Source organism: Osmerus mordax, chromosome 9, assembly GCF_038355195.1.
Source record: "Osmerus mordax isolate fOsmMor3 chromosome 9, fOsmMor3.pri, whole genome shotgun sequence".
NCBI classification, from domain to species: Eukaryota; Metazoa; Chordata; class Actinopteri; order Osmeriformes; family Osmeridae; genus Osmerus; species Osmerus mordax.
In genome coordinates this window covers 16,455,559-16,480,789 of record NC_090058.1, presented here as the reverse complement: position 1 = coordinate 16,480,789, position 25,231 = coordinate 16,455,559, and the positions used below count along the sequence as shown (strand labels likewise).

Sequence of the window (25,231 nt, the reverse complement as noted above, 5' to 3'; positions counted from 1 at the left end):
TGTGTGTGTGTGATCGTGTGTGTGAAGGGGGTGGAACACGGAACCCATTATAGAACCCTGGCTGCGGGAGAAGGAACCCCGGAAAGGTTTTACCCTCCAGAAGGAATTCCAGTCCCAGCCTAGGTTATGTGAGGCTTGTGATAGCACGGCTAACAGCTTCTACTCAGTCTAAAGGACCGGGCCAGGCTAGTCCAGGCCAGGCCTCCTTCACATCTCTCCACACTCCTGCTGGAGGAGGAAGAGGAGGAGGGGGGGACAGTGTACTAGGGGCTAGTTTGAGAGTGTTGAAGTGTGTGGTGTCAGGTACGAGTGTGCTGGTTGGTTAGGAGCTATAGACAGCCCAGCCACCATGTGTTGGTCAGCAACAACCAGCCCATACTGGACCCAGACCACAACCAGCCCCGACTGGACCCAGACCACAACCAGCCCCGACTGGACCCAGACCACAACCAGCCCCGACTGGACCCAGACCACAACCAGCCCATACTGGACCCAGACCACAACCAGCCCATACTGGACCCAGACCTCAACCAGCCCATACTGGACCCAGACCACAACCAGCCATACTGGACCCAGACCACAACCAGCCCCGACTGGACCCAGACCTCAACCAGCCCATACTGGACCCAGACCTCAACCAGCCCATACTGGACCCAGACCACAACCAGCCCATACTGGACCCAGACCTCAACCAGCCCCAGTCTACTGTAACAGAGCCCTGTGACAGGTGGGTTAGCTTGCTCATACCAGCTCGGATCAGAATCAAATCTAGAAGGAACCTCTAGAATGTTCTTGGGTCTAGAATGTACTTCCTATAGTAGTTGTCCTACGCTTCCAGCAACATCTTCAGGTTCCCCATGAGGTGTAGGATCTCTTCAGCCCAGCCTGTGTGTGTGTGTGTGTAAGGGCTCTCAAAGCTGTTTGTTCATGTGTATAGCCTCCTCTTTGTATACACTGGTGTGTGTGGAGGGAGGTGGAGAGGAGAGGGGGAAGGAGCGGGGGAGAGTGTGTGTGTATGTGTGTGGCTTTTCTCCGTCTTTTTCCCAGAAGGAGGCGGTCTCATGTTCACTCTCTAACTCGTCCAGTAGAGGGTCAATTGCAACCAGTTGGCCGCCAGTCTGGTCCAAAGTAAACATTTGGAGAGAGGGGGACCATACAGACAGGTACCTGGGGGGCCAACTGGGCTACTCTGCCCCTCCCCCCCTCCCCCTGCCTCCTCTCTCCACACGCTCTCCTCCTCCTCCTCTCCGCATATCACCCTCTCTCTCTCTCCCATTTCTCTCTCTCTCTACACGTCTTGCCCACTTACTCTCACTCGCAATGCATCCCTCTTTCTTTCATGTTTCTGCTCTCCCTCTCTCCACCTCCACCCCGCGCCTCTCTTTATTAATCTCTCCCCTCTCTCCACCTCCACCTTTCTCTATTTCCTTCTCTCTCTTCCTGTTTACCTCTCTCCCTCTCCCAGCCCCCGTCCTTTCCCTCTCCTGCCCTCGCTCCCTCCTTCCCACACACCCACCTCCTCTCTCTACATCCCCCCCTCTCTCCCCCCCTCTACCCGTCTCTCTCCCTCCTTCATCTGTAGTCGTGGGTGCTAAGGTGTAGCTGCAGCTCTCAGGCCCCAGTCGGGACGGTTGCTAGGGTCTCCCTGAGATGGCCGGTCTCCCGGGGAGACGGTCTCCAAGAAGTGTGTGTGTGTTGTGGTGTAGCCTGGTGAGGTTAGAGGGGTTGATCCCAGACAGACGGACAGACACAAGTGGCCCTGCCCTGTCGCACGCTACCCCTGCTCTCATAGGCATGCCCACACACACACACTGCCTGACTCTGCTCTCGGAGAGGGAGGGAGAGAGAGAGAGAGAGAGAGAGAGAGAGGGAGGGAGAGAGAGAGAGAGGGAGGGAGAGAGGGGAGAGAGAGGGAGGGAGAGAGGGAGAGAGAGGGAGGGAGAGAGAGCGTGAGCGTTGTAGAGAGCGTGAGAGAGAGAGAGGGGGCGGGAGGAGGAGAGGTAGAGAGAGCAGAGAGGGAGAAGTCGAGGGAGAGAGCGTGAGAGAGGCAGAGGGAGAGCAGGAGGCAGTTTGATCTTGATGGCAGGCGACTCCCTTAACAGGGTCTGGGGAGCGGTCTGCACTGCTCAATTTTGCCCACATTAATCAATCTCACATTTCCTCCCATCAGTCTACACGCCTATCAGCACCGCACGCTCGTTAGCATAATGAATTCAGGTGATTTTAGACAGAGGTCCACAGTTTGCCCGCCCGTTAGCCGCTTGGATATGAATAAAACAAGATCATACTTTTTCCGTTGAAACAGATTACATTTGAATAAATTCCAGTGCTTGTGGAAGCTGTGTACAGTTTGTTTTTCTGTTCCATCAAAGCGCGTTTCACTCCTCGTCATTGTGTCTGTGCGACAACCGTGTGACAAAAGGGGCTTCTTAAAAGCTTCTACCTCAACACTTAATGCGTGCGTGCGTTTCCAGTTATTTATCAGGAGCGTTCCCTCTGTATGAATGTGAAAGGGTCAGGGTGGATGTTGGGAGGCAAAAGGTGGATGTTGGGGGGTGGGGGGGGGTGGAGGTGGTGGGGTTAGGGGGCGTTCTGTCTGGGAGACTGAGAACACAGAGACAGTATGAGAAAGCAGTACAGGCCTCTCGTACAGGTGCTTATAATTTGCAGGGTGTGATTAATCATTGTTGTGTTTGGGGGTGACACCTTGTTTAATGGATCTGTCTATCTCGCTTGCTTCTTGGGGGGGGGTCATGGAGAGTGGGGGGGCATGAAGAGTGGGGGGGCATGGAGAGTGGGGTGGGCATGGAGAGTGGGGGGGGCATGGAGAGTGGGGTGGGCATGAAGAGTGGGGGGGCATGGAGAGTGGGGTGGGCATGGATAGTGGGGGGCGCATGGATAGTGGGGGGGGCATGGAGAGTGGGGTGGGCATGGAGAGTGGGGGGGCATGGAGAGTGGGGGGGCATGGATAGTGGGGTGGTCATGGAGAGTGGGGTGGGCATGGAGAGTGGGGGGGCATGGATAGTGGGGTGGTCATGGAGAGTGGGGTGGGCATGGAGAGTGGGGTGGGCATGGATAGTGGGGGGGGCATGGAGAGTGGGGTGGTCATGGAGAGTGGGGTGGGCATGGAGAGTGGGGTGGGCATGGATAGTGGGGGGCGCATGGATAGTGGGGGGGGCATGGAGAGTGGGGTGGGCATGGAGAGTGGGGGGGCATGGAGAGTGGGGGGGGCATGGATAGTGGGGTGGGCATGAAGAGTGGGGGGGCATGGATAGTGGGGGGGGCATGGATAGTGGGGGGGGCATGGATAGTGGGGGAGCATGGAGAGTGGGGTGGTCATGGAGAGTGGGGTGGGCATGGATAGTGGGGGGGGCATGGAGAGTGGGGTGGGCATGGAGAGTGGGGGGGCATGGAGAGTGGGTGGGCATGGATAGTGGGGTGGGCATGGAGAGTGGGGTGGGCATGGAGAGTGGGGTGGGCATGGAGAGTGGGGGGGGGGGCATGGACAGTGATTAGGGTTAGGAGGAGAATATCATTAAGTGGTTATTCCGTCCCACCCATACGGGAGCACAACGGATATCAGTGTACTTGAGAAATCTTTGTCTTCTCCCTCATCTCAAATCAGCTTCCGAAAGAGCTATCATCATAATAAAAATCCCTCAACAGGTCATATTTGGAGTGCAAATACCATGAGTACGATACAAACACACACACACATGCATACAGTACAAAGAAATATGATAAATGTCTGCACGAATCTCAGAAAAGCTCTCTCAAGAAGAGCCATAATCATAATAAAGTCATTCAGACAGTCAACACATCTTATTTAGTGTGGAAATACAATGTTGTGACAAGCCATTAGCGGGATAAATACATACGCATACTACACACACACACACACACACACACATGCGCGGGATGGTGTTTTCAGTGGGTGTTTGTTTTGGGTGGAGGGCAGGCTAGCAGGCAGGCAGGGTGGCTGTAAATCTGGATTCTCCTGATGGTACTGTGATGGACACCAACCTAATGATGGGTCCCTGGTGTGTCGTTACAAACAACCTCCCAGATCGCTCCTGCTGTTGCCCTCATCTCTCTACCCTCGCACACACACACACTCACATACTGTATAGTCACATGCAGATACACAGACGCTCATAACACACAAACAAATATGGTATAGTCACACACACACACCTACTGTACATACATGTACGCACGCACACACATGCACACACATAGAGACATCCAGGAAAGGAAGCTTCTGGGCCCCAGAGCTAGTGACAGACACACATGTTGAACATAAACTGGCTGAGTTAGTGTCAAGAGTTCATCGCCAGCATCTGTCATAGCAAAGCTGCAGTACCCACACAGCTAGAACCACTGTCACACCACACACACACACACACCATATACACATACACACACCACATACACACACAGACACACTCATACACACACACACAAGCACTTTCACTCGCACACATACATACTGCCGTGCAAAGGCAGAAGACCGTAACTTCAATTTTGTCGAAAATGAGTTTGTGATGTGGCCAAATATCTTGAATCAACAACAAAAGATCTAGCATTAGCCTAGCCTACCATAGACATAATAAAGAATTCTTTATTATGTCTATGTAGTCTACTCGCTGGCGTTCAACACGAAACATCCCAAACATGAGTCGTTCGTGAGTATCCTACCCTGGTAGTTCAATGAAAAACACGAGTCATAAGCCTGTATGTTACACAGGCTTATAATATATAGTTTATATCGTGATAAGCAACTAAGTGAGCCAAGAAATGGAAGTTACTGTCTTTTGCCTTGGCATGACCCCTTACTATAGACTATTGTATACTACCGTAACTTCAAAATGGGGGTCAAAGTGCAGTTTAAAATCAATATTTTTAAATGTAGATAAATGTAATCATTAAAAAATCAAACTGCTAGATTTCCAGTGTCCTACCTAAAATAAATTTGGCAGGACAACTACAAAAACATTTCGTAGTTTTTCTCAGTTCTACACTGGTGAGTTAAGGTCTTTTGGCTTTGTAGGGCAGCGTACACACATACATTCACTCACACACACATATTTGCATACATTCACACACAAACACACACACACAGTCAACTATCTGGGAGAACCACTGACAACCCAACACTGTCACCAGACACAAGTCCCTCACAGACAAGCCCTTATCCAGAACTTCACCATCCTTCTAGAACTGGGCTGGCTGGTGTGTGAGTCTTAGACAAGGTCACTTTCCTGATGGGAGCAATCCTGGTGCAATTAAATCCCGGTGTGTTTCGAGTTATTTCAGATTTTCGGACAAATTGCCGGATGAAGGAGATCAGAGTGTCCGTGCGTGGTTAGGTTGGAGGCTTTCCAACACAGCTATCTGGACCCTTCAATCACAGCAGCATGGAGACAGCTTGCTTACGTGGGGCTGAATATCATTAACCACCACATAAGGGTGTGTTTGGTGAACCTTGTAATTCTCTTAGAGGCAAGATGCATTCTCTAGTTCACATGTTTTTTTACCTTTTATTTATTTTTTGGCTTGTATGTTTTGGTGACACATGAACCCTCAGTTAACTGAGAGAGAGCACCTGAGAGATATAGATAGAGCCTGAGAGAGATAGAGAGAGAGATAGATGTACGTACATTTGCAAATTTACCGTTATTAGCGCCATGGCCTACCCGCAGATTGCGCACGCTGTGATACTTCAGTTTACGTCGTATTCACGAAACCTGCAGGTCATCGGGTAATCAGCGCCTTTCTCCGCCCACTATACCGTACATTGCGAGCATTTAAACGTGCAATTAAATGGGCTTCCTTCTCTCTTTCTATCATGGATCAGCCACCAAAGTCAAAACAGCGATGACTGTTTGAAATGATCCTGATGCCAATATTTGTAATGTAGCGAGGAGTTTAACAACTGCTGGTATGGAATGTGAAAACTGAGTCGGAGATTCAATGTAATCTTTGATTTCTTCCAGTAACTGTAATATTGCATCATGGCTGCTTAATTTGTAACGCGTAATGATTTTGTGTTCACTCAATTTAAAAAGTGTGATCCTTGTGGCAAAAATCCTTTGGCCTATGTCTTCGTCTTGCTCGGGTTACAGCAGCCATTTCACCAGGAGGCATATGCGCATCCTGGTTTACGCTTCTTTTTTTTTACAGCCGGAGAATTTTCACCGCAAAATAGAGGTGCGCTTTCACAGGCGTTTTTTGTACATACTGGGGAATACATAATTAGGCGCACTTAACGCATCCCCTCCCATCTCTTTATGGGAAACTCCCACTTTCCACTTGACCCTCCCGTGAATGCATATGCATGACACGGAAAAGCGCAATTTGCCGTTTTCAGTTCCCGCGACAGGCAGTCCGCGCTTTTACCTCAAAGCCGAAATATGCTACTCCGACTCCGTTTAAGGATTGGCGGACGGAGGACGGATACGGACGGATAGACTTTGTTCATGGTTCTCCGTAGGCTGTGGGTGCTGAAAACAATTCACCACCAGAAGAGTAGGTGGCGCTGCCCTGCGATGCTAGCTAGGTTATCGAAAGGTCGGAGCAAATTTACTAATTAGCCGCTTCATCAATAAAATAAGCACATTTTCAGCAACTACACTGCCCATTTCTCGTCACATTTTAATTCAGATGCTGATTTACATGTACTGTTCAGCTGAAATATGAATTGTAAAAACTTACAGCAATGGCGGTCAAAGGATTCTGTTCATCCCGCCCCTGATGCAAGCGGTTCTTAACACTGACCAATCACAGCCAAGGGGGTATCCGTAACAATCCGAAATGACGACGGATAGTTAGGAAATTCAGGAGGTGCACGTCGAGCTCTCCGCGGCTCGAGAGGGCGTTCCACGTAGACGAGGGCGTTCCCATGTGTCCGTTTTTTGGAAAACAGAGCAGTATAATTCGCCTTCAGTGCGGCATGTTTGTACATACCTCACCATGCTTTTACCCGCAAATTGCGAAACAAATACGCCTGAAGTGGGCGCAAAAGCGTTAGTACATGAGGCCCTGAGAGAGAGAGAGAGAGAGAGAGAGAGGGAGAGAGAGAGAGAGAGAGATGGAGAGAGAGAGAATCTGAGAAAGTCTGAGAGAGATAGAGAGAGATGGAGAGAGAGAGAATCTGAGAAAGTCTGAGAGAGATAGTCTGAGAGAGAGAGCCTGAGAGAGATAGAGAGAGAGTCTGAGATAGAGAGAGTCTGAGAGAGATAGAATCTGAGAGAGAGAGAGAGAGAGAGAGAGAGAGAGAGAGAGTCTGAGAGAGATAGATAGAGTCTGAGGGAGATAGTCTGAGAGAGATAGCGAGAGAGAGCCTGAGAGAGATGGAGTGAGAGAGAGAGAGAGAGAGAGAGAGAGAGAGAGAGAGAGAGAGAAAGAAAGCAAGAGAAAAGGAGGCAGCTTGTCCTTTGTGTTATTTCGAAGATCAACTGCCAGTATAGTGAAAGAGAGAGAAGGAGGGGGGTGTATGGCCCACAGTACCCCTCCACAATGAGACCTGTCATTGAGGCCTATGCCAGAGCACCAGGCATCAGAGATGCCATGTCACACAGTGCACCCCCCCCCCCCCGCCCACCTAGGACACTAAGTCGCCACCCTCATCCCAATAAAGATCATAAATCACACGAGCAACACAAAGCCAGACCGCTGATTGCATAATTATTGCATCAAACCGCCGGTGTATGTAACATAATCACTGGATCTCATCAGGCACTAACCACCAGCGAGCATGTGGAGCTGAGTTATGTAATGTTGGGAAGCAAGAGATGGAGAGTTCCCACTCCATGCCTCACTTTTCCTCTGTTTCACTCTCTCTCTCTCTCTCTCTCTATCTCTCTCTCTGTCTCACACACTCTCTCTGTCTCACTCTCTCTCTCTCTGTATCAAACTCTCTCTCTGTTTTTCTCACACACTGTCGCTCTGTGTCTCACACTCTCTGTCCCTCTCTCTCTCTCTGTGACACTATCTTACACACACAGTCTCTGCATCTCTTTCTCTGTCTCTCACCCTGTCTCTCTCCCTTACACACTCTCACTCGCTGCGTGTGTGTGTGTGTGTGTGTGTGTGTGTGTGTGTGAGGAGGAAGCCAGGCGAGGGGAAGGCCTTCCGTAGCGTGTCCGTGTCCGAGGGACGGCATGCTGCAGCGTCGCCATCCTGCTGCTGGGTTTGCATGGGAGCTCGTCTGCAGGGTGCTGAAACATGTTTGGACTGTGTTTGGACCGTAATGGCTGACTGCGTTTACACTTCAGTAATGGCTTCCTGCCCCTCACTCTCACGCTAATGACGGGATGAGGGAGCAGGGAGCAGGAGCGAGTAGAGAGGAGGGGGGGGGGGGGAGAAAAGAGAGGAAGCCGTTCGCCCCTGTACCCCTCCGCCCCTGCACTTCAGCAACCCTGTACCCCAATGCCACTGTCCCCCCCCCATGGACCCCTCCACCACACCCTCAACCCACACCCACTCCCTGTCACCCCGCCCAAGGCAGAGCACACAGGCCACCCTGCCCTTCCCTCCACTGTTCTGCTGTGCCCAGTCAGTGCTCCCATGGATGCTGCCTGGATGGAAAGATGGTATCACTCTCCAGGAATGTCCGTTGGTTCTGCTGCGCGCTTCATTTGCATGTATCTACCTTACGGCCACAGATGGAGAGCTTCAACCCCAAGTGAACTTCTGGCCGTCAACTTAACTCTAGGCCAGGTTCCCCTGGCTAGCCTCATGCTGTCTCTCCTGTCATTGGGTAGGGACACCTGGGACAGGGGAGACAGGTGAGGGTGTAGACACCATGGAAAGGAGAGAGATGGGGGAGAGAGGTGAGAGACACCTGGGACAGTAGACAGGTGAGGGTGTAGACACCATGGAAAGGAGAGAGATGGGGGAGAGAGGTGAGAGACACCTGGGACAGTAGACAGGTGAGGGTGTAGACACCATGGAGAGGAGAGAGATGGGGGAGACAGGTGAGAGACACCTGGGACAGTAGACAGGTGAGGGTGTAGACACCATGGAGAGGAGAGAGATGGGGAGACAGGTGAGAGACACCTGGGACAGTAGACAGGTGAGGGTGTAGACACCATGGAGAGGAGAGAGAGGGAGGAGACAGGTGAGAGACACCTGGGACAGTAGACAGGTGAGGGTGTAGACACCATGGAGAGGAGAGAGATGGGGGAGACAGGTGAGAGACACCTGGGACAGTAGACAGGTGAGGGTGTAGACACCATGGAGAGGAGAGAGATGGGGGAGACAGGTGAGAGACACCTGGGACAGGGGAGACAGGTAAGTAAGTAAGTAAGACTTTATTTATATAGCACATTTCATACAAGAATTGTAGCTCAAGGTGCTTTACATAAAATCAATAAAAAACAATAATACAAGTGATAAATAATTCAAACACAAATAAAAATCCCAATAAGATCTCTGTTCAAGAGAGAAAACAACTTTAAAAAGTAGGAAAACCCTTTTGAGATAAAATTACTTAAATGCTTCGGTAAAAAGGTAGGTTTTAAGCTGTCTTTTAAAAATGTCTAGAGTGTTTGCTTCCCTAATATTTATGGGTAATTTGTTCCATAGTTTTGGGGCGTAATTGACAAAGGCCGAATCACCAATCTTCTTATGACTGCTTCTGGTGACATCTAATAGGCCTGCATTTGATGATCGCAGTGTTCTAGCTGGTGTGTAGTTTATAAAGGAGTTAGCAATGTAGCTAGGTCCTTGTCCGTGTAGAGCTTTGTATGTGAGTAAAAGGACCTTAAAGTCAATTCTGAAGGTAACAGGGAGCCAGTGTAAAGTAGCTAGGACAGGACTAATGTGTTCTCTCCTTTTAGTTTTGGTTAATAATCTAGCTTCAGAATTTTGAATGAGCTGTAGTCTTTCAGTGGTTTTCTTGGGAAGACCAGTGAAAAGTGCGTTACAGTAGTCCAGCCGGCTGGATATAAAAGCATGAATTAACTTCTCTGCATCATTTTGGTTTATGAATGGTCGTACCTTTGCTATATTCCTCAGGTGAAAGAAAGCTGTTTTGGTCACTTTATTAATGTGAGAGTTGAAATTCAAATCTGAGTCCAGGATTACACCGAGACTCGTCACCTCTGGTTTAAGACAGGGGGTTAAGCTTCCAAGATTCTTAATAAGCATCTCTCTTTTGGATTTGGGGCCACATAGTAGGACTTCGGTTTTGTCTTCATTTAATTTAAGAAAGTTATCATTCATCCATTTGTTTATTGCCAACAGGCAGTTGGTAATGGAATTGATGGCCGTTGCATTGTTGGGTTCAGTGGATATATATAGTTGTGTGTCATCCGCATAGCTATGGAAATCTATGTTATGTTCTCTGATTATGTCGCCGAGTGGTAACATATAAAGAGAAAAAAGTAATGGACCTAAGCAGCTTCCTTGAGCAACCCCGTAGCAGTTCTCATGTTTCTTGGACCTATGGTCACCTAAACTAACATAAAACTTCCTTCCTGTGATATATGATTTCAGCCAGTTCAATACACTATCCGTGAACCCAATAAGCTTTTCCAGTCTATTGATTAGGATGTCGTGATCAATTGTATCAAATGCTGCACTGAGATCTAACAGGATAAGGATAGAGACTTTATTTGCATCAGAGTTTAGTCTGAGGTCGCTAATTATTTTGGTGAGAGCAGTTTCAGTACTGTGATATTTCCTGAAACCTGACTGCGAGACTTCCAGGATGTTATTTTCTTCAAGAAAAGAATTTAATTGGACTAAAACTATCTTTTCCAGTACTTTACTAATAAATGGGAGGTTTGATATTGGTCTGTAATTTGCAAGTAGACTGTTATCCAATTTGGGTTTCTTTAATAGGGGCTTTACAACAGCTGTTTTGAAGGCATCTGGGAAGACGCCAGTTCTAAGGGATGTGTTTATAATCTCTAGCACCGGACCTGAGACACTATCAAACACTCGCTTAAAGAATGTTGTGGGTATAGGATCAATATCTGAGGTTGTGGAGTTAGATTCGCTGACAATTTTGTGAGTGTGATACAGGTAAATGTGTGATACAGGTAAATGTGCTCATGGTTATGTTGCAGAATCTACTGATGTCAGTTTCGACCCCACTATTAATAATACTCGCTCTGATCAAAGTTATTTTGTTCTTGAAGAACAAAGCAAGCTCTTCACATTTAACTGCTGAGGATGGAGGTGGGGCAGGGACAGTGTTTAGGAGCTGGTCAATGGTGGAGAAAAGAACTCTGGAATTTCTGGCATTTTCTGTAATAATGTTGGAGAAATATTCTCTCCTTGCTAGACGGATGGTTTTGTTATAGGTGGTTAGTGTATCTTTGTAGATATTGTAGTGGATAGTGATCTTTGTTTTCCTCCATTTTCTCTCTGCTGCACGGCATTTTCTTTTCGTTTCACTAACATTTTTATTTGCTCAGCCATGGGGAGGTTCTGCTTGTGCACTTCTTTTTGGTTTTCAGTGGTGCAACAGAGTCTAACACAGATAATAGTGCATCATTGAGGTTCTCTACCATTTCATTCAGAGAGCAATCATGGTTAGTCGGCTCATATAGAGCAAATTGTTCAGAAAATGTCATCATAGCTGTATCGTCTAAATATCTTCTATGGACTAAGAATTCTTTTTTGGTTTTTGTTAGGATAATTTCCACATTAAAAAGTATATAATGATGGTCTGAGAGGGGTAGATCAGTTATTGAAATATTATTGATATTTAGTCCAGTTGTTATCACTAGATCTAGTGTGTTTCCGTGCCGGTGTGTTGGGTCTGTTATGTGTTGAGTTAGATTGAAACTGTCAAGGAGATTTAAGAGCTCAATAGTTCTTGGGTCTGCTTTTTTATTTACTTGGATATTTAAGTCTCCGTTTAAAACGACTTTGTCATATCTAGTGACACATAGTGATAATAGTTCAGAGAATTCTTGTATGAATATTGGCGAGTGCTTGGGTGGCCGATATATAATAACAAAAAGTATTGATTCGGTTTTGAGCTCTATAGCAAGATATTCATATGATGTGAATTCACCTAGATCAGTGATTTTGAACAACAGTTTTGAGGAGAAAATAGCTGCGACTCCTCCACCTTTTTTGATGTCCTTGAAACTTGGTGAAAGCTGTAATCAGGCGGACACGCTTCTATCAAAGTTGCTGTTGCCGTGTCATTGTTTAGCGAGGTTTCTGTTAGACAGATGCAGTCTAAGTTGTTTTCTTTGACCAGATCATTAACTAGAATTTTTTTGTTATTTATTGATCTAACATTTAGAAGGGCCAGTTTCATCTGTGGGGTATTAACAAATAAAACAGGGGTAGATAAATCTGTTGGAAGAATATGGATAGTTCTGTGACTTCTAACACTAGTTTCAGGTTTGTAACCATGCATTTTACCATGCCATTTTCTGTTTGTGATGATGACCGGTATGTCCAATGAAATAGCATCAGGTGAGGGACACCAGGGATAGGTGAGACAGGTGAGGGACATTAGGGACAGGGGAGACAGGTGAGTGACACCAGGGATAGGTGAGACAGGTGAGGGACATTAGGGACAGGGGAGAGAGGTGAGAGACACCTGGGACAGGGGAGACAGGTGAGTGACACCAGGGATAGGTGAGACAGGCGAGGGACATTAGGGACAGGGGAGACAGGTGAGTGACACCAGGGATAGGTGAGACAGGTGAGGGACATTAGGGATAGGTGAGACAGGTGAGAGACATTAGGGATAGGTGAGACAGGTGAGGGACACCAGGGATAGGTGAGACAGGTGAGGGACATTAGGGATAGGTGAGTGACACCAGGGATAGGTGAGACAGGTGAGGGACATTAGGGATAGGTGAGACAGGTGAGAGACATTAGGGATAGGTGAGACAGGTGAGGGACACCAGGGATAGGTGAGACAGGTGAGGGACATTAGGGATAGGTGAGACAGGTGAGGGACATTAGGGATAGGTGAGTCAGGTGAGGGACACCAGGGATAGGTGAGTGACACCAGGGATAGGTGAGACAGGTGAGGGACATTAGGGATAGGTGAGACAGGTGAGGGACGTTATGGATAGGTGAGACAGGTGAGAGACATTAGGGATAGGTGAGACAGGTGAGGGACATTAGGGATAGGTGAGACAGGTGAGAGACATTAGGGATAGGTGAGACAGGTGAGGGTACAGACATCAGGAACAGGTGAGACAAGCGAGGGACACTAGGGATAGGAGACAGGTACGTTTTTGACTCAACTGTTAATGTGTTTGTCTTACCTTGTGCCACTCAAGATTCTAGTTAACCAGCAGACTGTAAAATAACAAAGAGGTTTCCTGTTTCCCCTCTTTCCAGTCTCCGGTCTCACTAGCGTGTCGTCTTCTGTCCTCCCTTACTGTCTCCAGCTCTGCTGCTCGTCCATCTCCCTCTCCTAACTGGCCACTAGGTGACAGTAATGACACAGTTCTGCTCTGCTGGCTGATTGGATGAGGAGGGTGAATCCTTGTTTGCTATTGGTGAATGGGTTGAATGATGGGGGTGGGAATACGACAGGGGAGAAGAACCCAGAATGATGCATGTGGCATTAGGTCCCGGGTTAGTGCGTGTGCGTGTGAACATGAACATGTGCATTCATAAAAGTGTGTTTTATTTTTTGATGAATTGAGAACCTTTCAGAGAAAGAATCCGTTTTTTATATCCGAAGTACGTTTACAAACAAGCTATTTTGAGTGTTCGACTTACAGCCAAGAAATTCCATAAAAGTCTGCTTTAACCCTTGTGTTATCTTCGGGTCATTCTGACCCATCAGTCATTGTGACCCACCGTCGTATTGCGACAGATTTACCGCATACAAAGACAAAGTGAAGCATTTTCTTTTAACAGCTAGGCTGTCTCAGACCCCCCACATTGCAAAGGTTAAAAGAAAATTATTTTAATTTGTTTTTGTATTGGGTAAAATTGGGTAAACACAACGATGGTTCGTTATGAACCTTTGGGTCATGTGACCCGAAGGCAGCACGAGGGTTAAAAAGACCTACTTCCAGAAACTACTCACATGCATTCATTGGAAGGCCTTACCTTCAGATATTAAATAAAAGTCCTTTCAACATATTATTTTCTACAGAATGCCTACCAACAGGACAGACATCCTACGTCATAAATGTCCGACCAACATACATTCGATAGAAACCTATTAACAGGTATTTCCTTGAAAGCCTCATTTGCATACAGTACAGTATGACCAATAGACATGGTTGCGCAACTGCCATCCGACATTGACAGTGTTGATTTTAAAGGGATGGGCATTGCGGGTGGCAAGACTGGAACCTTCTTCCTGGATGTAAATGTGAGGGTTGCAGATAGCTGCTCAGACCTGCTTGTTAGATTCGGTTTAATCCCTGTGAACTTCGGCTTTGCATTGTTGATTCCCATCTTTTGTCACTTTGTTTCCCTGTGGCTTTATCAACAAAAGCAGTCTGTCCCTCTCACACAACTGGAACATCACAGAGGGCAAGACCATTGTTCCTCAGAATTCTAGACAGGTTGAATAGTCTGCTCTGCGCTTGAGGCGTTTGTCGAACGGCTGGACCGTTGAATGTTGACTTTCTGGAGCTAGCACTGCTGTGGTTATCCGTTTAGATGGGGCGGGGGGCTCTCAACCCTAGAACCCTACGTAGATGTTCTCAGCACAGCTACAACCGGGAGGATTACTGAACACTTTGGAAAATCTAAAGCTCCCAAACATCCGTTTTCAGGATTTGACACGTCTAACCTCCTTTACAGGCGTGGAACAGGGAATCAACCACATTTGGTTTCATCTTAGTCGTGAAACTCTTCGATGGAGGAATATCACACACGGATTCGGTATTGAGGGAAGCTAGAGGGGACCACGAAACAGAGCATCAGGAAGCTGGGGTTTGCTTGGAGCGACTTCCTTCAGTTAGCGACAGAGGACTGTTGTGTTCCAGAAATCTGGGGGAATGCCATAGAACGTTCAACACAGTTTACAGAGTCTGAAGTCAGTTCAGTTGGCAAGCAGGGTTTTGCCTGGAGGAGGCTCCATCTCTATTTCGTTCCAAGCTTGGTAGAAAGTATTCTTGTTTATCTAGCAGGGATTGATTGGTTGTCTCCTGACAGGTGTCCTGCTGTAGTTAAGGAATTTGTTTAAAATTCAGTGGGTGGAACAGGATAGGATGACACACGGCACTTCCTCTCAAACATCAGTTACACCAGGTTTTGCATTTGTTTATTCTCCCTTTCTCTTTCTCCTTTTCTTCTCTTCTTTCCTGCTCCTCCTCCCGTCCGCTTCCGTGTGGTCGGCTTGGGCATTTGCATCGGATGGAGTGAGGTTTCAGAATGGCACCGTGTCTCTTCGGTGAGGGGGAAAGAGGGATGCAGGAGAGAGGTGGCCGTGGTGACATGGAATGAGAACTGCCCAGCCTCTCCAACTCCCCCCTCTCCTTCTCTCTCTGGTGTTTTTGTCCCTCTCTGTTCTCTCCCCCCCCCCCCATTCTCTCTACCTTAATGTATCTTACCTGCTCTCTCTGTCTCTCTCTCTCGTTTTTCCTCTGGATCTCTGGCTGGCAGCAGTTCCTGTCAGGCTGTTATTGTCAGGCTGTTGTGACAACACAACACCGTGACAACCCTGGAGTATTTACCAGCAGTAGTGTCTAGAACAACCTGACAGGAACAGCTTGTCAAGAGCAGCCTGACAGGAACAGCCAGACTAGCTTGTCAAGAACAACCAGCCAGAAACACAGAGATGGAGATAACTATCTGTGGCTGTGGAGAGTGAAAAAGAAATAGATATTGGAAGGCTAGTGGATTTAAATGTGACTGACATTATCTGCCTTGTTTCTGATGATGTACTTCGAGTGGCCTTCTCTCTCTCTCTCTCTCTCTGTCGTTCTTTCTCTCCCTTTTTCTCTCTCTCCACGGAATAGTTCTCGAGAAAAAAAGAGAGCGGGATTAATCATCCCTCCTGTCTCATTATCCCTCCCTCCTTCCCTCCCTCCCTGTCTTCATCTAACCTGATTCATGGCTGTTGACCTGAGAACAAGAGAGAGAGAAGCAGGCATTAGAAACTGACACCGCTCGCCTACAGAGGTGATAACAGACAGCGCAGTAGTCCCAGTAGCAGTGGCAGGCCCCAGGAATGCCTGGCTGTTTGCTGAGACAGGGCAGATGAGGCACAGCACTCCACAGGGGCCCTCAATAAAATCCCCTGCTGTCATTGGAGACGAGCTGGCTTGTTTTTCTAAGTGTCCTTTGAGCTTGTTGGAGAGCAAAATCAGGGCCTGTTTGGTGAGCTGGCTGGTGATGCTGTTGCACTCGCTCCAGACAGGAAGCCTGATTGTGGGAGTTCCGTGATGAATTGCTGCGTCGTCCTCTCTTTGTGCAGGGTTCTCTATCCTCTTCTTTCCCCTTTCTTTCTCTCCTTCTCTCTCTCTCTGCCTTTTCTCTCCTCCTTGCTTCTTTTCCTTTCCTTTTTTCTCTTCTCTTCTCACTCTCTTCTCTAGCTCTCTCCTGTTCTCTTACTCTCCTCTTCCCCCTCTCTCTCCCTCCCTCTTTCCCTCTCTTTCTTTTTTTTCTTTCTTTCTCTCTTTCTCCTTCTCTCCTTCATTGCCCCCTCATTACTTCCTCAATGTTTTTCGAGCTGTGGGCCTTTCCCAGATGTCCTGAACCATTACTAGGTTTTGTTTTTTATATGTAAATTCCTTCATAATCAGTACCTTCATGCCAGTATTGGGGTTAGGGCTTAAGGATGTTTTTTTTCCACTGGTTATGATATTTTTTCTCCTCTCATGTAGTCTGAGAACAGGATGGTATCCTGGACTGACAGAGCAGAGCCGGACAGGAGCATAAATCACTCGCCATAATGGCCGCCTGCTCCTGCATTAATTTCTTTCCTCTGCTAAAGCCTTTAATTGCCTTTTAATATCCAGGAGTGTGCATGAAATACCATACTTCATCCGTTCCCTCTAAAATGAGGTGATTATATGCTTTGGACGGATTGGTCTCTCACCCCTCTTGGTTTGAGAACAGTTTCACTTTAATAGGATTATATTTAAATTGTTTGCTGTAAAACCTGGTCACAACCAGAGGCAGTGTTAAAGTGTACCGTCTCCGTCATACGTTTGCTTTATTGGTTGAAACCTCACGTGAATGTGGTCGACCTGTGTTTTACTTCTTCTTTAACTGTGCGCACGCAGAGTTTACCAGAAGCCGTAAACATCTCGATTGAATTGTAGTGTATCGAATTGACTTTAATTGAATTGCCTAACATACAGACATCCCACCTTTCTAGCTTGCTAGCTGAAGCCTGTAGCTAGCCGAAGTTTGTGGCTAGCCGAAGTTTGTGGCTAGCCCGAAGTCTGTGTAATAGCAAGGCAGTGACAAATCCTCCAAAGCTTTCATACCTTTCACACCTCATTACTCATGTAACTCCCATTGCATGAATGCAATACCCATTGTTCAAATGCTTCACAAAAGCCATTATTCCACTTGTCTCTTTCCATGTGACAACGTGAAGCACAGTGCTTTTGTTTTGCGAACACCTGGGTGTTGCTGTCAGACTGAGGACTGGAACAGGAACAGTAGCCTCTGCTGTCATTTAGTGCATTTGTCGCACTTTCACCTACCTTTCTGTCCTTTCTCTCTCTCTCTCTCTCTCTCTCTCTCTCTCTCTCTCTCTCTCACTTTCTCTCTATCACCCTTTCTCTGTCAATATCTCTTTCTTTCTCTCTCACACTCTTTCATCCTCTCTCACCCTTTCTTTCTCTCTCTCTCTCCCTTTCTCTCTCTCTGTCTCTCTCTCTCTTCCTCCCCCTCTCTGTTGGCTGATAGATGGTTAGATGTGCTTGGGTAACTAGGAATAACAAATGGAGCTCCGCTCATTGGCACTCTCTTTGTGTGTTTTGCATTCCAGATATGATGGGTTATTGAGATGTATGCTTAGCTGGGGGGTATGAGGGCAGTCTCTATGGCTCCGGGTTCAGCCAAGGGCTCGGCCAATGACTGGGCATGCCTGCATCACATTACATTGGACGCTTCAGTCATTTATCTGCTAAATACCTGTGTGACCCACAGACGGAACTGTCTCTCTGTAGGAGATCCCAGCTGTCGGAACACTGTTAACCTCCTGCCTAGACCTAGCTTGTGTGACAGAGTACCGTGCTGTAGGTGAGTCGTCGGATCAGACACAACGGCCAGGTTGAGATTCATGGCTGTTAGGATGGAAGCGTAGGAGAAAGTGATACATAAGTGTAAGTGGAATTGCTTGTGACACGATCTTATTGATGAGCGCGAGTTCCCCTCGGCGAAACGCCTTTTGCGACGTCCCCGTCTACGACATGGGCGTTTCACTTCCTGCGTCTGTGACCTTTGCCCTGCGACAGCCGACTGCGGATCTGCTCCTGTGTGATGGATGACACCTGTGCGTGTTGAGCAATCGCTCCCTGTCACAACACTGTTTTTCTTTCTTTCTCACTTTTTTCTTTTTTTCCTTTCCGCGTGGGAGCGTACCTCTCTGAGCCAATACCAAGGCAGATAATCATCTCCATGATGTATGATCGCTTGTTTTCCTAAGCGAGAGACGATTTCAGACTCCGCGGAATGTGTGTGTGGGAGAGAGGTGGCAGTGCCAGGGAACAGCTCTACAACACTCAGTGTTGACACACAGTAGCAACCCAGTTGTAGGAGTTCCCTCCAAGGGAGGAGTTTCCACCTGCAGAGACCGTCTGCGGAGCCGCCGGAGCCGTCGCGTACCTTTCCTCGAACCCGATGACAGCGCTCCACTGCGCATGACGGAACCCGCTTCTCGTGCCAGAACACCGGCGCCTTGCATCCGTGTGTCTGTCCCCTCAGGATTCAGTTACAGATCATTGCGATTACAGCATGAGGCTCAATTAGCTTGAACAGTGTCGTTTGCTGCAGGTTTTGTGGTTTGGGGGCGGGTCTGTAGTTGGAGGAGAGGTGGAGGAGAGGTGGAGGAGAGGTGGAGGAGAGGTGGATGCCTTTGGCAAGAATCCAGACGCCGCTGTCTTTTCTGTTGGCATTAGCCAGTATGATTTAGTGACAAGTGTTTGTGTGTGCGCGCACGTGTGTGTTTGTACGTGTGTGCGTGTGTGTGGAGGCGTATCGGCCCTAAGATGACAGGATCTGTCAGCGCCATTGTGACTCGGAAACAAAGAGCTTCTAAATAATGGACTCCACCAATATTTCACCCAGTGAGGCGGAACCAAGCCAGAAATGTCATCCAGATGTCAGGACAGTACCGCTCTGCTGTGTGGGTGTGTGTCTGCGTGTGTGTTTAAGACAAAAGAGGTCTAGCTCAGTGATAGCATGACTTGTGTGGAGGTGGTGGACTACTGTGTTGTAGGAGTGAAGGGGTCATGGACTGTGTTTGGGGGGGGGGGGGGTGAAGGACTGTGTTGGGGGAGTGGAGGACTGTGTTGGGGGGGGGTGGAGGACTGTGTTTGTGAGGGGGGGGGGTGGAGGACTGTGTTGGGAGCGGGGGTGGAGGACTGTGTTGGGGGGGTGGAGGACTGTGTTGGGGGGGGGTGGAGGACTGTGTTTGTGGGGGGGGGTGGAGGACTGTGTTGGGAGGGGGGGTGGAGGACGGTGTTGGGGGGGTGGAGGACTGTGTTTGGGGGGGGGGGTGGAGGACTGTGTTGGGAGGGGGGGTGGAGGACGGTGTTAGGGGGGGTGGAGGACTGTGTTTGGGGGGGTGGAGGACTGTGTTTGGGGGGGGGGTGGAGGACTGTGTTTGTGGGGGGGGGAGTTCCCAGGGTTCCTGTGGGCCCTCGGGCTGCTTGGGCCCCTCAATGGTTAAACAGTAGCACGTGCTGACAGCCTGACGCAGCAGGACCATGATGCACTGGGGCTCCACGGGGTGTCAGGTGAGGAGCGAGTTCACTGTGTCGGTGACCCTGGACCAATCTCAGCTGGAGGTTCCAAAACCAGCGTCATCTGAGGGAGACCGTCCATGGGTGGAGGTTATCAGGCGGCCATCTTGTGTCAGACCCGTCTGTCAGACTGGCTGTGTCATTTCCCGGAGCCCTCTCCCTTCACCTGCCATTGCTCGTTGGCCAGCCGTCATGTCTAGAACCGTCAGACAGGGCTCTCAAACAAACATACTTTTCCTCCACACTCATGCCTATCACGGCTAATCCCTGAAGAACTCACATCTATAAACTGCTCTTAGAGTCTTAAAGGCACCCCAGGACAGAAAACATACAGTCATAAAGCCCACGATAGCAAACCAGATTACGTTATATTTGGATTAAATTAAACCAGATTAGAATACATGGCATTATACATTATATACGATTTGATCCGATTCAATTTTGATAGATAAGTGAAGCTAATAGCTTGGTAGTGATATAGGTCATGAAGTCTTTTACGGTTTGTTTGACTGTGTTATAAAGCTATTGTCCTGGGTTCTGAGCTGTTGCAACAGTCATCCACTTGAATGGATCCTTGCTTGTCATCGGGTCTGAGAGGAATGAGGCTGTGTTGATCTCCTAACCCAGCTTCATTCCCAGAGCTGGAACCATGAGAGAGAAAACATTGTTTGCTCATGAGAATGAGAGCTTGAGAGCTTCATGTCCCCCTGAGCTATTCGGGCGGAGGGTGATTAATTGATGCTAAACGTCGCCTTATTATGGTGTTTCTGACTGGTTTCCCACTTCTGGTGCTAATAGTGATAGACGGGAAGGAGATTGGGTAAGGTCTGTGTTTTCCCATACTCAGCTGTCTCTCTTTTCAACTCTCTCACCATCTCACTCAGCACTCACCCGTCCCTCCCTCCCTCCTTCCTCTCTCTCTCTCTCTCTCTCTCTCTCTCTCTCTCTCTCTCTCTCTCTCTCTCTCTCTCTCTCTCTCTCACTTTCGCTATCTCTCTCTCTTTGCGCTCACCCTCTCCCTCCCTCCTTGTCTCTCTCGCTCCTCGTTGGTCACCTGTCGGGGCGCGTTCTCTGCTTTCCCAGAATGCCGTGTGTTTGAACAGGTTGAGCAGGCGAGCAGGCAGGTCTGTCTAAGGAATGTTTCCGTGTGTGATCACAGCCTCACCAGCGAAGAAAAGCATCGCATTTCAAGACGTGTCAGATCCCAGAACTGCCCACGAAGAGCAATCTATCTGAAACAGACCCATAATCCCAAAACTGCCTTTGTTCTGTGGACTTAATCCCTCTAGTTTGAAGGCTATCCATCGAAAGGTTTCGACAGAGATTAAGATACAACTATAGACAGTAATTTCTCGGTGGTATTTATAGTGATAATTACTTTCCGGGAAAACCCCAATGGAGACACTGTCTTGTTTATAGACAATATATTAAATAGAGCAAATTAGAATGAAGTCTATACTGCAGAGCAGCTGTGTACACAGTGCGGAATGTGCTGGGGAAACCATTAAATACAAGGCATGGAGTGAGAATATCAGCCTGATTAAGCCTGAACGTATCCCAATGCCAAACGGATGGCTTATTAGCACAGATGCACTTAGTTAGGACGTGTGTGTGTGGGTATGTGTGTGTAGATGTGTGTGGTGTATGTGTGTATCTGTGTGTGTGTGTCTGCGTGCACACGTGTGTGCACTTTTTGTGTGTTTACGTGTGTGTGTGTGTCGGTGAGAGAGAGAGATTGGTAGTCAACACACTTGACCAGGTTGCAGGCCATATGTGTCACATCAGCAGATCAACCAAGCTGCTATGCTTGGTGAGTCGGACCAGTCACCACCATAGCAGGGAAGATCTAAATCAATAAGAGGTGATGGTGTCTGGAAGGGATTGTTTCTTGAGGGCATGGTGTCTGGAGGGGATGGTGTTTGGAGGGGATGGTGTCTGGAGGGGATGGTGTTTGGAGGGGATGGTGTCTGGAGGGGATGGTGTCTGGAGGGGATGGTGTCTGGAGGGGATGGTGTCTGGAGGGGATGGTGTTTGGAGGGGATGGTGTCTTGAGGGCATGGTGTCTGGAGGGGATGGTGTTTGGAGGGGATGGTGTCTGGAGGGGATGGTGTTTGGAGGGGATGGTGTCTGGAGGGGATGGTGTCTGGAGGGGATGGTGTCTGGAGGGGATGGTGTCTGGAGGGGATGGTGTCTGGAGGGGATGGTGTCTGGAGGGGATGGTGTTTGGAGGGGATGGTGTTTGGAAGGGATGGTGTTTGGAGGGCCGCTGTAAGACACATCCTCTCCCGCCCCACAGTCAGACTGCTCACCACACTCCTGCCAGCTGGATCAGAGGGACCAGGATGGCACAGAGAACATCAGACTGATGAGTGCTGGGGTTCCCTGTCTGCTGAAGGAGATCACGAGAGGCTTGCAGACCTGACTATGAACAGGGCTACTGCCTTGAACGCTCAATGATGTCCTACAAGTGCTGTTGTGACCTAATAGGATCATTACAATCATTTTGCAGATGCTTTTATCCTAAGCAATGACGGGTAGGATTAGAAGTCATATGTTCTTCCGCTGGGCTTTACCTATGTTCTCTCAAGCCTGGTGGAGATCTGTCTGATGTACGTACTGGACACTGTAGTGTCATGTGACTTCATGGGACCTGATATGGTTGTGGTTTCCTCGGCAGGTCTGGTGGAGATCTGTCTGATGCACCCCCTGGACGTGGTGAAGACCAGGTGAGTCTGTCCGGTGTGGACCTCCACTGTTCCCTCCAGAATCTTCTGGAGAGAAGACAGGCACAGTCAAAACAGCAGAGTTAGCCAATGCACATCATAAGAAGCACAATGATTTGATGGGAACCATGAAGAACAATGGCCGACCAGATTGTGGAAGGTTAAATGATTCTTCGTGGTGGACATGGTGTGCCTCAATTGTTGTCTGCAAGAACTAAGAGAGGAGTTGGAAACCTCAACAAAAAAGCTCATATTGATACAAATCTGAAAACCAAACACAATCAATAAAGCACTTTTCTCACCTCTCTCCCTCTCATTTATGCATGAAGGCAGGAGGGCCTTAAGGCATTTTCTGCCTGCCGATCAGTTTGACTGACAGTTTTATTGATTGCCGACAAAGCATTGCCTCGGTATAAGGTTGGTTCAATGTCAAATGTAAAAAATGTTATATATTTTTGAATCTAGTAAACTACATTTGCCATCTTGCTTTAGCTCATCTTCACCACATTTCTCTGGGGGTTAGTGAAGCTTCATTTCATGTCTCTGGGAGCTGAGGTCATTACATTTTCCAAGTAGCTTGCCCAGCGCTGCCAGTAGGGTGGTTAGTAGGATTCTCTCCAGGGTCCTAAGACCCTCTCTAGGGTAGTTCTCCTGCCAGACCTGCTCTTGCTGCTCTGGGCCGGCCCCCTTCTTTCAGCGGGCACCGGTGCCAGACCTCGGCCATTTTGTAGAAAATGAAATGCATCATTTACCCCCTTTCTACCGCGGTGATGTTTTAAAGTACTACGTTTTTGATGTTTGCGAGACGCTCACATTTTTACCTCATTATTTCATTAAATTCCATCCCTTGGCTTTCACGGCCTGTGGTTGCCTGAACAAGAACGGAACGTGGAGAATGAATCAGATGCTGGGAGCTGGGAGAGTAGCTGTAGTTCATCTGGGGGGGTTATTTCCTCCTGTTTTCATTCCTCCCTCTTTCTCCCTCCCTCTCTCTCTCTCTCTCTCTCTCTCTCCTTTCTCTGTCTCTCTTTCCCTTTTTTTCTTTCTCCCCCTCTCTCAATCTCTCCCTCTCTCCCTCTCGCCCCTCTTTTCCTCTAGTTTTCTTTCTCTCTCTATCTCTCCCTCTCTCTCCCTACCCCTCTCCCTCCATCCCTCCCTCTCACTTCCCCGCTCTCCTCTTCCTTTTCTCCTTCTTTCACCCTCTCCCTCTCTCTCACCCCTCTGTGCTGCCACGGGGCTGAAGCAGGGTGGAGTGTGACCAGGACCCTCACACCACAGCCTCTCAACCAGCCGTAAACAGGTCGTGGGTCACTACTAAAGCTTTATGGTCTTTCACAGGCCCGGCCAAGACCTCTGGCTCGGGCTCAGCCCCCTTGCCAGCCCTCCCCCCCGCCCCCCACCCCCTCCTCACCCACCCCCCATCCCCCCATCCCCTCACCCCCCACCTCCACCCACCCTTCAGTAAATTGTGCTGCCTTTCTGTCATTTACTGCGGTCGTTTCTTGGTAAATAAACTTCTAGACGTGCCTTTTAAAGACTGGGAGACGCTTGCACTTTGAAGAGGGGACGTGCCACCAGCGACAGCAGCAGGGTAGAGAGGAAGTGGCAGGATAAAAGAGCAGCGTTGTGTCAGTCGATATCTGATACCCCGGAGGCCCTCCTTGTGATTTACGTCCTGGCGAAGAAGGTACAGGCTTTATTACAGGTGAGCCTGGAGCCCTGCCTGTCCATCTTCACACGGGGTTAGGGTTAAAAGTGCACCCACTATTTTCTTTGTAATGTGCTTCCTTAAAAAGAGATTAAAGCCCCTCCTAAAAAACGACAGCTTTAGCGATCTGTTTCGTGTTTGTGTGTCCGTGAGGATGGCGGATCTATACGGCAGCGTTGTGTATCTGTGCTATGCAACTGCTCTCGTCGTATCCTCTGCAAATATCCCTGCAGGCAGCGTGGTCCCTTCAGCAGCTGGGGTAAACTTAGTAGTCGCTCTGCTATTCGACGGGAACTTGTAGCCAAGGCCAAAAATATGGTACGTTTATGGAATTGGCCTCTTTAAAATTCAGGAGGTTCCTGGCTACTGAAGGACAACCACATGCTAACTGCATATGTATGTATGTACTGTATATACATAATATACAGTATATACTGTGTGTGTATATATACACACTATATATACACTCGTAAGTTGGAATACACACTGGCAATATTAACCTGTGAACACATTGACACAGCACCATGCTAGTCAGCCAGCTGGCTAATTGGGACACGGTGTTGGAGCTGAAATCCATTAGCAGGAGGCTTGGTGCCCTGCACCGAGAGCTCAGACTCTGACACAAACACACCTCAACCAAGCTGCTCTCTCTTACATGCTGCCCTCTCTCTTTACTCCATTCTGTCTCTCTCTCGCTCTTTCTCTTGCTCTCTCTCTCTTGCTCTCTCTCTCTCCTTCTCTCTCCCAGCCTCTCACTCTCCCTTTCTCTTTCCCTTTCTCACTCTCTCCTCTCTTTTTTCCTATTCTTTTCTCATTCTCCCCCCCCCTCTCTCTCTCTGTGTGTCTCTCTCACTCTGTCTCTCTCTCCTTCTTTCTTCCCCTCTCATGCATGGCTCTTATTAGGGCCTGGCTCCTGCTTTAAT

The 25,231-nt window shown here is 48.5% G+C and overlaps 1 protein-coding gene across 2 annotated transcripts in view; it reads left to right on the top strand.

The window, feature by feature from the left end:
• slc25a21 (solute carrier family 25 member 21) overlaps positions 1–25,231 on the top strand; it is a 128,341-nt gene that overhangs the window by 14,274 nt on the left and 88,836 nt on the right. For both annotated transcript variants that reach the window (XR_010877399.1, XM_067243002.1), the window contains exon 3: positions 22,555–22,603. Coding sequence is in view for 1 of the 2 variants with exons in the window: in XM_067243002.1 (XP_067099103.1) it covers positions 22,555–22,603 (49 nt within the window). In the remaining variant the exon portion in view is untranslated. The remainder of the gene's footprint in view (positions 1–22,554; positions 22,604–25,231) is intronic.